General features: G+C 45.1%; 1 protein-coding gene across 1 annotated transcript in view; it reads right to left on the reverse strand.

Moving 5' to 3' along the window:
* Positions 1 to 13,218, reverse strand: part of CHP1 (calcineurin like EF-hand protein 1) — a 46,324-nt gene that overhangs the window by 1,315 nt on the left and 31,791 nt on the right. The window contains exons 5-6 of the mRNA XM_003266747.4: positions 8,848 to 8,909; positions 585 to 707 (exon numbers count right to left, since the gene is read on the reverse strand). Of these exons, the coding sequence (XP_003266795.1) occupies positions 585 to 707; positions 8,848 to 8,909 (185 nt within the window). The remainder of the gene's footprint in view (positions 1 to 584; positions 708 to 8,847; positions 8,910 to 13,218) is intronic.

Genomic DNA, 13,218 nt, shown 5'->3' on the forward strand with positions numbered 1-13,218 from the left:
ACTCTGTCGCCCAGGCTGGAGTGCAGTGGCGCAATCTCGGCTCACTGCAAGCTCCGCCTCCCGAGTTCACGCCATTCTCCTGCCTCAGCCTCTCCGAGTAGCTGGGACTACAGGCGCCCGCCACCACGCCCGGCTAATTTTTTGTATTTTTAGTAGAGACGGGGTTTCACCATGGTCTCGATCTGCTGACCTCGTGATCCGCCCGCCTCGGCCTCCCAAAGTGCTGGGATTACAAGCGTGAGCCACCGCGCCCGGCCTTTTTTTTTTTTTTTTGAGAGGGAGTCTCACTCTGTTGCCAGAGTGATGCGGTCTCGGCTCACTGCAACCTCTGCCTCCTGGGTTCAAGCGATTCTCCTGTCTCAGCCTCCCAAGTAGCTGGGATTACAGGCACGTGCCACCACGCCTGGCTAATTTTTGTATTTTTAGTACAGATGGGGTTTCACCATGTTAGCCAGGCTGGTCTTGAACTCCTAACCTCGTGATCTGCCTGCCTTGGCCTCCCAAAGTGCTGGGATTACAGGCGTGAGCCACCGCTCCCGGCCACTAAAACGTAACTTTTTCAAACAAAGAGGTAAGTGACCAACCTTAACAAATTCTGTGAAAGATATGGCACTGTCCCCATCCTGATCAGCCTCCTGAATGGTCCTGTCTGCGATGCTGCCCAGCTGCTCATCTGAGATATTTACTCCGACCATCATGCGTAGCACCTGGAAGACCAAGGGCCAGGAATTACAAGGGCCTTGGGAATCAGAGGGGCTCTTTACTAAGATTAAAAATAAAGCTATCACCATCCTCCTTTTCCTTTGATGCCCTCAAATACAGTCATGCACTGCATAATAATGTTTTGGTTAATGACCAACTGCATATATAATGGTGGTGCTATAAGATTGTAATACTGTATTTTGATGGGAACACATGGACACAAAAAGGGGAACAACAGACACTGGGGCCTACCAGAGGGTGGAGTAGGAGGTGAGAGACAAACAGAAAAAATAACTATTGGGTTTACTAGGCTTAGTACCCGGGTGGCGAAATAATCTGTACATCAAACCCCCATGACAAGAGTTTACCTACATAACTAACCTGCATATGTAGCCTTGAACCTAAAAGTTAAATTTTTTTTCCTTTTTTTTTTTTTTGAGATGGAGTCTCACTCTGTCGCCTAGGCTGGAGGGCAGTGGTGCAATCTCAGCTCACTGCAAGCTCCACCTCCCGGGTTCACGCCATTCTCCTGTCTCAGCCTCCCGCATAGCTAGGATTACAGGCGCCTGCCACCGCACCCAGCTAGGCTAATTTTTTGTATTTTTAGTAGAGATGGGGTTTCACCGTGTTAGCCAGGATGGTCTCGATCTCCTGACCTTGTGATCTGCCCACCTCGGCCTCCCAAAGTGCTGGGATTACAGGCATGAGCCACTGCGCCTGGCCAAAAAATTTTTTAAAAAAGATTACAATACCATATTTTTACTGTACCTTTTCCATGTTTAGATGTATGTATTTGTTTTTGGGTTTTTTTTTGAGACAGGGTCTCGCTCTGTTGCCCGTGCTGGAGTGCAAATGTGGCTCACTGCAGCCTCACCTCCCAAGCTCAAGTGATCCTCTCACCTCAGCCTCCCAAGGAACTGGTACTACACTACAGGTGCGTGCAACCATGCCTAATTTTTTTTTTTTTCCCTAAGGCAGAGTTTCACTCTTGTTGCCCAGGCTGGAGTGCAATGGCATGATCTCGGCTCACTGCAACCTCTGCCTCCCGGGTTCAAGCGATTCTCCTGCCTCAGCCTCCCAAGTAGCTGGGATTACAGGGATGTGCCACCACACCCAGCTAATTTTTGTATTTTTAGTAGAGATGGGGTTTCGCCATGTTGGCCAGGCTGGTCTCGAACTCCTGACCTCATGATCTGCCCGCCTCCACCTCCCAAAGTGCTGAGATTACAGGTGTGAGGCACTGGGCCCAGCCACTTGGCTAATTTTTCAAAATTTTTTGTAGCAATGAGGTCTCACTGTATTTGCCCAGGCAGTCCTTCAACTCCTGGGCTCAAGCAATTCTCCCTCTGCCACCTCCCAAAGTGCTGAGATTATAGGTGTGAGCCACCATGACGAGCCACAGATATGTTTAGATACACAAATACTTACCATTATGTTACAACTGCATATAGTAGTCAGAACAGTAATGTGCTGCACAGGTTTGTAGTCTAGGAACAATAGGCTATACCATATAGCCTAGGTGTGTAGTAGGCTATACCATCTAGGTTCATGTAGGTACATTCTATGATGTTCCTACAACTACAAAATTGCCTAACATTGCATATCTCAGAATGTATCCCCATCTTTACCATCATGTGACTAAACAACAGCTAAAAGGCAGAAACCCTTATCTTCTCATCTAGGCAGTGATGTAAGCAGAACTTATCTAGGCGACTGGATAAGAAGACAAGGACTAAGGGAGAGTCCTTTGCATTTTGCCCTTCCTCATTCTTCTTACCCAGAATACAGATATGCTGTCTGGTGGCACTGCAGCCACCCTGGAGCCATGAGGTGAGTAATATGAGCTATGGATGCCAGGGCAAAGAACACAGAATAAGCCTGGTTCCTGCACATCAGTTAGGTACTGTACCAGCCTGGACAATCTATGCCAAACATTCTTGTTGCGTGAGCCTAACTAGTTCCTTATTGATTTAAATCAGTTTGGTAGGGCTTTCTGAAATCCCACCCAAAATGTAGTTCTCTTTGAATTGCTGCGTTAAGCCAACTATTCCTAAAGTATGGCCTAAGAAAACATAAAAATCCTTGAAGAGTTAAATGCTAAATCCCCTTCTGAGAAAAATAACAAGCACAATTAAAAGGCTGCGAGAATTGAGTAAGAGAATTTAACACTGTTTCACCAAATCTGTCTTAAACTTAACCAATCCTTGGGCCCTTGGGAATTCTATTAACATCTTTAGGGTGTGAACATACTTTGAAAATTGCTTCCTTAAACAAAATAAGCAACTTTAACAATTTGACTGTCAGGCAATATGGAAAGGCTGGTTCTTAGGCAATATGAAATGGGAGACAGGGTACCTTTCTGACTCCTTATATTATTACTGTAGTCAGCCACCTCTGTCTTCAGATGGTAAGAACTGAGCTTTTCCACAGGAAGGAAAGGGCCTCTAGCCCAGTGGTTCATAGGCTTCCTTTCCTCCACTCCTTTACTTCCTTCTACAATCTCATGAAATAGATTTTTTTTTTTTTTTTGAGATGGAGTCTCACTCTGTCGCCCAGGCTGGAATGCAATGGCACAATCTCAGCTTACTGCAACCTCCACCTCCCAGGTTCAGGCGATTCTCCTGCCTCAGCCTCTCGAGTAGTTGGGATTACAGGTGCCCAACAGCATGCCTGGCTAATTTTTGTATTTTTAGTAGAGACGGGATTTTGCCATGTTGGTCAGGCTGGTCTCGAACTCCTGACCAGGTGATCCGCCCGCCTCGGCCTCCCAAAGTGCTGGGATTACAGGTGTGAGCCACTGCGCCCAGCCTGTAATTTACTTTTTAAAAATCAATTTCATGGGCCGCGCATGGTGGAGAAACCCCATCTCTACTAAAAATACAAAATTAGCTGGGCGTGGTGGTGCATACCTGTAATCCCAGCTACTCCGGAGGCTGAGGCATGAGAATCGCTTCAACCCGGGAGGCAGAGGTTGTGGTGAGCCGAAATCGCACCATTGCACTCCAGGCTGGGCAACAAGAGTGAAATTACAAGCCAGGTGTGGTAGTGCGTGCCTATAGTTCCAGCTACTCAGGCGGCTGAGGCAGGAGGATGGACTGAGCCCAGGAGTTCAAGGCTGCAGTGTGCTATGATCATGCCTGTGAATAGTTGCTGCACTCCAGAGTAGGCAGCAGAGGGAGACCCTATCAGTCAATCAACCATTCCATCAATAGTAAATTACATGATTTTCTAAAAAGAAAAAAAGCTGAAATACTGATTTGTATCCAAACTGATTATTTTTTAAATAAACCAATTCTTGAAAATTGGAAGTTTTGGCCGGGGGTGGTGGCTCACACCTGTAATCCCAAAAGTTTGGGAGGCTGAGGTAGGCAGATCATCTGAGATCAGGAGTTCGACACCAGCCTAGTCAACATGGTGAAACCCCATCTCTACTACAAATACAAAAATTAGCTAGGCATGGTGGCGGGGCACCTGTAATCCCAGCTACTTGGGAGGCTGTGGCACAATCACTTGAACCCAGAAGGTGGAGGTTGCAGTGAGCCGAGATCACGCCACTGCATTCCAGCCTAGGCGACAAGAAAGACTCTCCCTCTCCAAAAAAAAAAAAAGAAAGAAAGAAAGAAAATTGGAAGTTGTACATTTTAGGTACAAATGTACACAAATAGAAGAATTAATAAAAAGAGACAATGCGCTGGGTGTGGTGGCTCACGCCTGTAATCTCAGGACTTTGGGAGGCTGAGCAGGTGGATGATGAGGTTAGAAGTTCGAGACCAGCCTGACCAACATGGTAAAACCCATCTCTACTAAGAATACAAAAATTAGCCTGGCGTGGTAGTGCGTGCCTATAATCCCAGCTACTCAGGAGGCTGTGGCAGTACAATCACTTGAACCCGGGAGGTGGAGGTTGCAGTGAGCTGAGATCACGCCACTGCACTCTAGCCTGGGCAACAGAGCAAGACTCCATCTCAAAAAAAAAAAAAAAAAAGACAATGCTAGCAAAGATAATCAATAGACAATCCGTTTGCCATATTCCCTGTGTGTCGCCAAGCAGATGAATCCAACCTCAAACAGCAGCTTCTTCAGATCACAGACCAAATTTTTCTGAGGTGTTTTATTTGTAGAATTAGAAAACTGGATTATGTATGGGTATCTATAATGTGAGTCGGAGGGTGGGGATAGAAGTAGTGGTGTCTTTAACATCATTTCACCGGGTGCAGTGACACATGCATGTAGTCCCAGCTACTGGACCCACCTACTTGGAAGGCTAAGGCCAGAGGATCACTTGAGCCTAAGCATTCAAGCCAGCCTGGGAAATGTAGCGAGACTGTCTCAAAAAAGAAAAAAAGGTCATCTCATCCGATCTGTTAATGAGGACATGAAACAGCCCAGAGGTGGCTTGACTCAGGTCCCAGGAACCAGTGGCATGAGCTATCTGCCCAGGCCTCCATTCCCAGCTCAGTGCTCCCTCTACCTGTCCATGTTGCCACTTATTGTTCCAGTCAAAAGTTTATTAGGCCAGGCGTGGTGGCTCATGCCTGTAATCCCAGCACTTTGGGAGGCCAAGGTGGGCTGATCACAAGGTCAGGAGTTCAAGACCAGCCTGGCCAATATGGTGAAACCCCGTCTCTACTAAAAATACAAAAATTAGCCAGGCGTGGTGGCTGGTGCCTATAGTCCCAGCTACTCAGGAGGCTGAGGCAGAAGAATCGCTTGAACCCGGGAGGCGGAGGTTGCAGTGAGCTGAGAACATGCCACTGCACTCCAGCCTGAGCGACACAGCAAGACTCCGTCTCAAAAAAAAAAAAAAAAGTTTATTAGTGAATTATTATTATTAAGACAGAGTTTTGCTCTGTCGCCCAGGCTGGAGAGCAGTGGCATGATCTCAGCTCACTGCAACCTCCACCTCCTGGTTTCAAGCGATTCTCCTACTTCAGCCTCCCCAGTAGCTGGAATTACAGGGGTGAAACACCACACCCAGCCTACTATTATTTTTAATGTTTGGTGAGGGTTTATATATATATTCTTTATCGATTTAAGAAAGGTTCCCTCTACTTCTGATTTTCTAAGACTTCTTTTTTTTTTTTTTAATCATGAATGGATGGTGAGGCCAGGCAAGCTGGCTCACACACTTTGGGAGGCCGAGGCAGGTGGATCACCTGAAGTCAGGAGATCGACACCACCCTGACCAACATGGTGAAACCCTGTCTCTACTAAAAATACAAAATTAGCTGTGTGTGGTGGCGCATGCCTATAATCCCAGCTACATGGGAGGCTGAGTCAGGAGAATCGCTTGAACCTGGGAGGTGGATGTTACAGTGAGCTGAGATCGTGCCACTGCTCTCCAGCCTGGGCGACAAGAGTGAAACACCGTCTCAAAAAAAAAAAAAGATAAATAAGTAAATAAAATAAAATGAATGGATGATGAATTTCATCAATTACATTTTTCTATGGAAAAGACCGCTCAATTTTTCTTCTTTAAAGTGTTGGTGTGGGTGAAATATATTGGTTGATTTTCTAATGTTAAACCAACTTTGAATTTCTAGTATAATTGCACCTTGGCTATAATACATCCTTGGCTTTAATATATATATATTGTATTTTATATTGCTGGATTCAGTGTGTTAATATTTTGTTTAGGATTTTTACAACTATGTGAGTAAAAGAGATTGGGCTATAATTTTCTTTTCTTTCTTTTTTTTTTTTTTTTTTTGAGATGGGGTCTCGCTCTGTTGCCCAGGCTGGAGTGTAGTAGCATGATCTCGGCTCACTGCAAGCTCCACCTCCTGGGTTCACACCATTCTCCTGCCTCAGCCTCCCGAGTAGCTGGGACTACAGGTGTCCACCACCATGCCTGGCTAATTTTTTGTATTTTTAGTAGAGACGGGGGAGACGGGGTTTCACCATGTTAGCCAGGATGGTCTCGATCTCCTAACCTCGGGATCCACTTGCCTCGGCCTCTGAAAGTGCTGGGATTACAGGCATGAGCCACTGTGCCTGGCTCCTAATTTTCTTTTCTTACGTTGTCTTTTATAAGATTGACAGGTGTGGCCGGGTTCGGTGGCTCATGCCTGTAATCCCAGCACTTTGGGAGGCTGAGGTGGGCGAACTGCTTGAGCCCAAGAGTTCGAGACCAGCCTGGTCAACATGGCGAAACCCCATCTCTACTAAAAACACAAAAATTAGCCGGGTGTGGTGGCGCATGTCTGCAATCCCAGTTACTCAGGAGGCTGAGGCACGAGAATCGCTTGAACCTGGGTGGCGGAGGGTACAGTGAGCTGAGATGGTGATATTCACTCCAGCCCAGGCAACAAAGTGAGACTCTGTCTCAAAAAACAAAACAAAACAAAACAAAAAAAAACAATTGTCAGGCAAAAGTTACACTAGCCTTATAAAATGAGTTGGGGAGAAGAGTAACTAACTTTATTGAACTATAAATAATATACAATAAGCTGTACATATTTAAAATGGACAGCTGGGGCCGGGCATGATGGCTCATGCTTGTACTCCCAGCACTTTGGGAGGCCGAGGTGGGCGGATCATTTGAGGTTAGGAGTTCGAGACTAGCCTGGCCAATATGATGAAACCCCGTCTCTACTAAAAATACAAAATAAATAAATAAATACATAAAATGTACAATTGGATAAGGTTTAACATATGTACCCACCCATGGCACCATCCTCACAATCAAGATAATGACCTCCAAAAGTTCAACCAGGACTTTCACAAGAATCATATTAAGAAAACATGGACCTGGCGCAGTGGCTCACGCCTGTAATCCCAACACTTTGAGAGGCCAAGGCGGGTGGATCACCTGAGGTCAGATCTGGGCCAGAGCATAAACACATACAACTATAGAGTGACTGCTACTGTCTTTTTTTCTTCAGAACGCAGAAGCCCGTATGTAGCAACTTTCAAGAAAATAAACGCTTCTCGCTGAAGAAATTCCCAACTCAAAAGCAAGGGACACTAACACTGACCTGCAGACTGTTTTGGTTTTTGCTCATAGAAATGTAAGAATACATTGGGTTGCTCCTGAATCTGCCCTGAGTAATTTCATCCTAGGATGAAATGCCAGTCACTGCTAGTAGGAAAACAGGGAATTATCCCTAGGAGCAACAAAGAACAGTGGCAGTTAGCTCAGGGCACACCAGCACAGCAGCAGCTCCTTGACTCTTAGTCAACCCTAAGGACAGACTAAATAACAGCATTTAACTAAGTATCATCAGAATTACCTGGCTGCCAATAATCTGATTTGGCAATAACTGAATTATCTGATGTAAATCTCAGACAGTACCTAAAAGCCATTTAGTTAGCTTTTATTTATTTACTTTTTTTTTTTTTTGAGATGGAGTTTCGCTCTTGTTGCTCAGGCTGGAGTGCAGTGGCGCGATCTTGGCTCACTGCAACCTCCACCTCCTGGGTTCAAGCGATTCTACTGCCTCAGCCTCCCGAGTAGCTGGGATTACAGGCACCCACCACCATGGACGACTAATTTTTTTTTTTTTTTTTGAGACGGAGTCTTGCTCTGTCACCCAGGCTGGAGTACAGTGGCGTGATCTCTGCTCACTGCAAGCTCCACCTCCCGGGTTCATGCCATTCTCCTGCCTCAGCCTCCGGAGTAGCTGGGACTACAGGCGCCCGCCACCACACCCGGCTAATTTTTTGTATTTTTAGTAGAGACAGGGTTTCACCGTGTTAGCCAGGATGGTCTCGATCTCCTGACCTCGTGATCTACCTGCCTCGGCCTCCTAAAGTGCTAGGATTACAGGCGTGAGCCAAAGCGCCTGGCCAACGGCTAATTTTTGTATTTTTACTAGAGACGGGTTTTTACCATGTTGGCCAGGCTGCCCTTGAACTCCTGACCTCAGGTGATCTGCCTGCCTTGACATCCCAAAATGCTGGGTTTACAGGCGTGAGCCACCATGCCCAGCCTAGTTAGCTTTTAAATAGTGGAGACATCTGTCTATGAAAACACAATGAGCCATTTCAAGTTTTCCCAGGTCATCTCCTTTGCCTTATAAGCGGGACAGGACTCTGCACATAGCAGGTATTAAATAAATGCTTACTAAAGGGAAGAATAGTTCCTGCCCACAATAATAAGCAGGCAGAGTCCAAGCACAAGTTCTCCAGGAGCTCTCCACATACCTGTAACAGCTCATCACGGGAGATCTTTTCATCTTTATCCAAATCATATAGTCGAAAAGCAACTGTAAGGGAAAAACACAAAGTTAGTCAAAATTCTGTAGTGTATTGCCCCTTCTCAAGGAACTAAATATATAAGACACTAGACAGAAAACTGACAGCCAATTAATCGATTTTCCAAGAACAATTGCCATCACTTGTAGGGCTTTTAAAAAGTTGTAACACTGAAGAATTGAGAATTGATGAGTTCTTAGATTAGAAGAAGTATGGTCCCTCTTCCAATAAATCAGAAAACTGCATACAAAGAAAGCCAAATGTCCTTTTTCTTAACCTAGAATGTTAAACAGCCCCCCAAAACACCCCTTACATGGTTCTGTAAATTAGGTCACCTCACACAAACATCAAATCTACCAGGTACCACTCAGGGAAAACCAACAATAGGCACCACACAGACACCATGAGAGCTGACCACACAAAGTACCGCTTTGGGAATACAGCCTCCTGGGCAAAGTTGTCTCAAATTTCAAGTAATTCTCTACTACTTGGCAGTCCTGGAGGTAAAGAAATTGAGTTTCAAATAAATATGATGGCTCAGATGGTCTCCTGGCCTTATCATGTTTCTTTCTCTTTAAGCCTTCTAGTAACTAGGATATAGGAGAACTTTGCTTGGGTCCATGAGATAGAAATCAGAAAAGCAAAATCATTAGATTTCTGCCATGTTGCTAAAGGGCTACCAACAGAATAGGGTGATAACACTGGGTGATTTTATAGGTGCCATGACAAATCGCCAGCCTGAGGATGTGAATGTCTTGTCCTACAACTGAATTTAGCGTGGTTTTTAGGTTTTGAATCACTTCAAGAATGCCACTAAGATTGAGGGTCTTAAATAGAGTGCTGCAAATACTAAAAGGCCCAAATCCACTGCTCTAGAGCTATTAAGATCCACAGATTTAGACCCTGTCCTTAGGAACTCACTATCTAGTAGAAGAGAGCAAGATACACGACTCTCAAATACATCCTAAGCACTACAACATATCCAAAATGCTGGGGGAACAAAGCGTATGGCAGATGTGGCTTTCTGGTGGAGCTGGGGAAATATCAAGGAGAGGTAACATTTGAACAAGGCTTTGAAAGACAAACAGAAATGTGACAAGGGGTGGTCATTCCAGGCAGAGCTATTATTAGGCACAAAGGCATAAAAACATGGATTAATATCTATAGGTTTAAATATCACTCCCCTCCAAAATAAAAGGGTGAGTCCACTAAAAGATGATATAAAAGTAATTTTAAAATCTAATTTACTCCTTGTAAGGTATATATCAGAATTCCAGAGAAAGGAAGTAGCTAGGAGAGACTTCATATATATATATATATATATATATATATATTTTTTTTTTTTTTTTTTTTTTTTTTTTTTCAGCTCTGTTTAATTTGTTTGGCTTATTTTATTTTTTTCAGACAGGGTCCTGCTCTGTCTCCCAGGCTGGAGTGCAGTAGCACAATCATGACTCACTACAGCCTCAACCTCCCAGGCTCAAAAGATCCTCTCACCTCAGCCTCCAGAATAGTTGGGACCACAGACACCACACCTGGCTAATTTTTAAAAATTTTTGTAGAGTTAAGGTCTCACTATGTTGACCAGGCTGATGAAAGGTGCAAGGTCTTCGTCTAGATAAATTGTTTTTGTTGTTGTTGTTGTTGAGACAGAATCTTGCTCTGTTGCCCAGGCTGGAGTGCAGTGGCGCGATCTCAGCTCACTGCAAGCTCCGCCTCCTGGGTTCACGCCATTCTCCTGCCTCAGCCTCCCGAGTAGCTGGGATTACAGGCGCCCGCCACCACGCCCGGCTAATTTTTTGTGTGTGTTTTTAGTAGAGACGGGGTTTCACCGTGTTAGCCAGGATGGTCTCGATCTTCTAACCTCGTGATCCGCCCACCTCGGCCTCCCAAAGTGCTGGGATTACAGGCGTGAGCCACCGCGCCTGGCCTAAACTGTTTTTTTTTTTTTTTTGAGATGGAGTCTTGCTCTGTCGCCCAGGCTGGAGTGCAGTGGCATGATCTCGGTTCACTGTAACCTCCACCTCCCGGGTTCAAGCAATTCTCCTGCCTCAGCCTCCCAAGTAGTGGGATTACAGGCATGTGCCACCACGCCCAGCTAATTTTTGTATTTTTAGTAGAGATGGGGTTTCACCATGTTGGCCAGGATGGTCTCGATCTCTTGACCTTGTGATCTACCCGCCTCAGGGTGCCAAAGTCCTGGGATTACAGGCATGAGCCACCAAGTCCAGACAGCTGGTCTTGAACACCTGGGCTCAAGCAATCCTCCTGCCTCAGCCTCCCAAAGTGCTGGGATTACAGGAATGAGCCACCATGCCCGGCTGCTTCTTTTTTTTTATTGAGGTAAAATATACATAAAATTTATCATTTAAACCTTTTCTACAGGTACAGTTCTGTGGCATTAAGTACTTTCACACTGTTGTGCAAGCATCACCACCATCCATCTCCCCATAACTTCTGCATCTTCACTAGCGGAAAATGTACCCTTTTAACAATAACTCCATTACCATCACCACCACCATGCCCCAGCCCTGGGCAACCACCGTTCTACTTTCTGTCTCTACAAATTTGACCACTCTGGAAACCTCACATAAGAGGAATCATACAATATTTGTCCTTTATATCCACTTTATTTCACTCAGCATAATGTCTTCAAGATTCATCCATGTTGTACCATGTGCCAGAATTTCCTTTTTTTTTTTTTGAGATGGAGTCTTGCTTTGTCGCCCAAGCTAGAGTGCAGTGGTGCGATCTCAGCTCACTGCAACCTCCACCTCCCAGGTTCAAGCAATTCTCCTGCCTCAGCCTCCCGAGTAGCTGGGATTACAGGTATGTACCACCGTGCCAGGCTAATTTTTGTATTTTGAGTAGAGATGGGATTTCACCACATTGGCCAGGCTGGTCTCGAACTTCTGATCTCGTGATCCACCCACCTCGGCCTCCCAAAATGCTGGGATTACAGGTGTGAGCCACCACTCCCGGCCTCAGAATTTTCTTTTTTAATACAGACTAATATTCCATTGTATGTGTACACAACATTTTATTTATCCATTGATCTGTCGATGGACACTAGGATTGCTTCTACCTTTTGGATTCTATGAATAATGCTGCTATTTCTTCCTGGCTACTCTCCCAAGCTCTACTCTGCCTATACTCCTCAACACCCAAGAAAAATATTCTAATGTAGAATCTTTACTTTCCACACATTATGTGTTATAAAAACTTAAACCATTTAAGAAGACAATTAGAATGTGGGAAGGAAAACCTGTAGACCTCTAGAATTCTCTCTTACTTACCATGCCCTGGGCATTCTAAGATGAATTATACCTTTCACTTTTTTTTTTTTTTTTTAACACTATCCACCTGTAGATAGGGTTGTACCTTTTACACAAAGCACTATTATTATTCTTCTTCTTTGAGATGGAGTTTCACTCTTATTGCCCAGTCTGGAGTGCAATAGCGTGATCTCGGCTCACTGTAACATCCGCCTCCCAGGTTCAAGCAATTCTCCTGCCTCAGCCTCCTGAGTAGCTGGAATTACAGGCATGCACCACCATGCCTGGCTAATTTTGTATTTTTAGAAGAGACATGGTTTCACCATGGTGGTCAGGCTGGTCTCGAGCTCCTGACCTCAGGTAATCCACCTGCCTTGGCCTCCCAAAGTGCTGGGATTACAGGCATGAGCCACCGCGCCTGGCCTACAGAAAGCATTATTATAACCTCACCAATCCAAAGAGGAAAGCATTATACAAGGTACCACTTCCAGGAGACAAACAGAAGAGCAGAGTGGCACTATGTGTGCTTGGGCCTGTGCCTACATGGGCATAGTTCAGCCTTGCTGATTGTGATTAAAATTCTCTCACCGTGGCTTAGAAAAGAAATAGAACAAAGTGTGTTCTCAGAGTTCCTGAAGACAGTATTCTATGCAAAGGATAACCCATAATAAAATTTGGTTCCGCTCCTCTGTAAACCCACATTTCTTTTTTTTTTTTGAGATGGAGTTTTGCTCTGTTGCCCAGGCTGGAGAGTAATGGTGCAATCTCGGCTAACTGCAACCTCTGCCCCCCAGGTTCAAACTATTCTCCTGTCTCAGCCTCCCGAGTAACTGGGATTACAGGCGCCCACCACCAACCCAGCTAATTTTTTGTATTTTTAGTACAGATGGGGTTTCACCATGTTGGCCAGGCTCTTCTTGAACTCCTGATCTCAAGTGATCCACCCGCCTTGGCCTCCCAAAGTTCTGGGATTACAGGCGTGAGCCATCATGCCTGGCCTGTAAACCCACATTTCTAAGTAACACATCCCCTTTCTCTATTTTTT

The sequence above is a fragment of the Nomascus leucogenys genome, chromosome 6 (assembly GCF_006542625.1).
Source record: "Nomascus leucogenys isolate Asia chromosome 6, Asia_NLE_v1, whole genome shotgun sequence".
NCBI classification, from domain to species: domain Eukaryota; kingdom Metazoa; phylum Chordata; class Mammalia; order Primates; family Hylobatidae; genus Nomascus; species Nomascus leucogenys.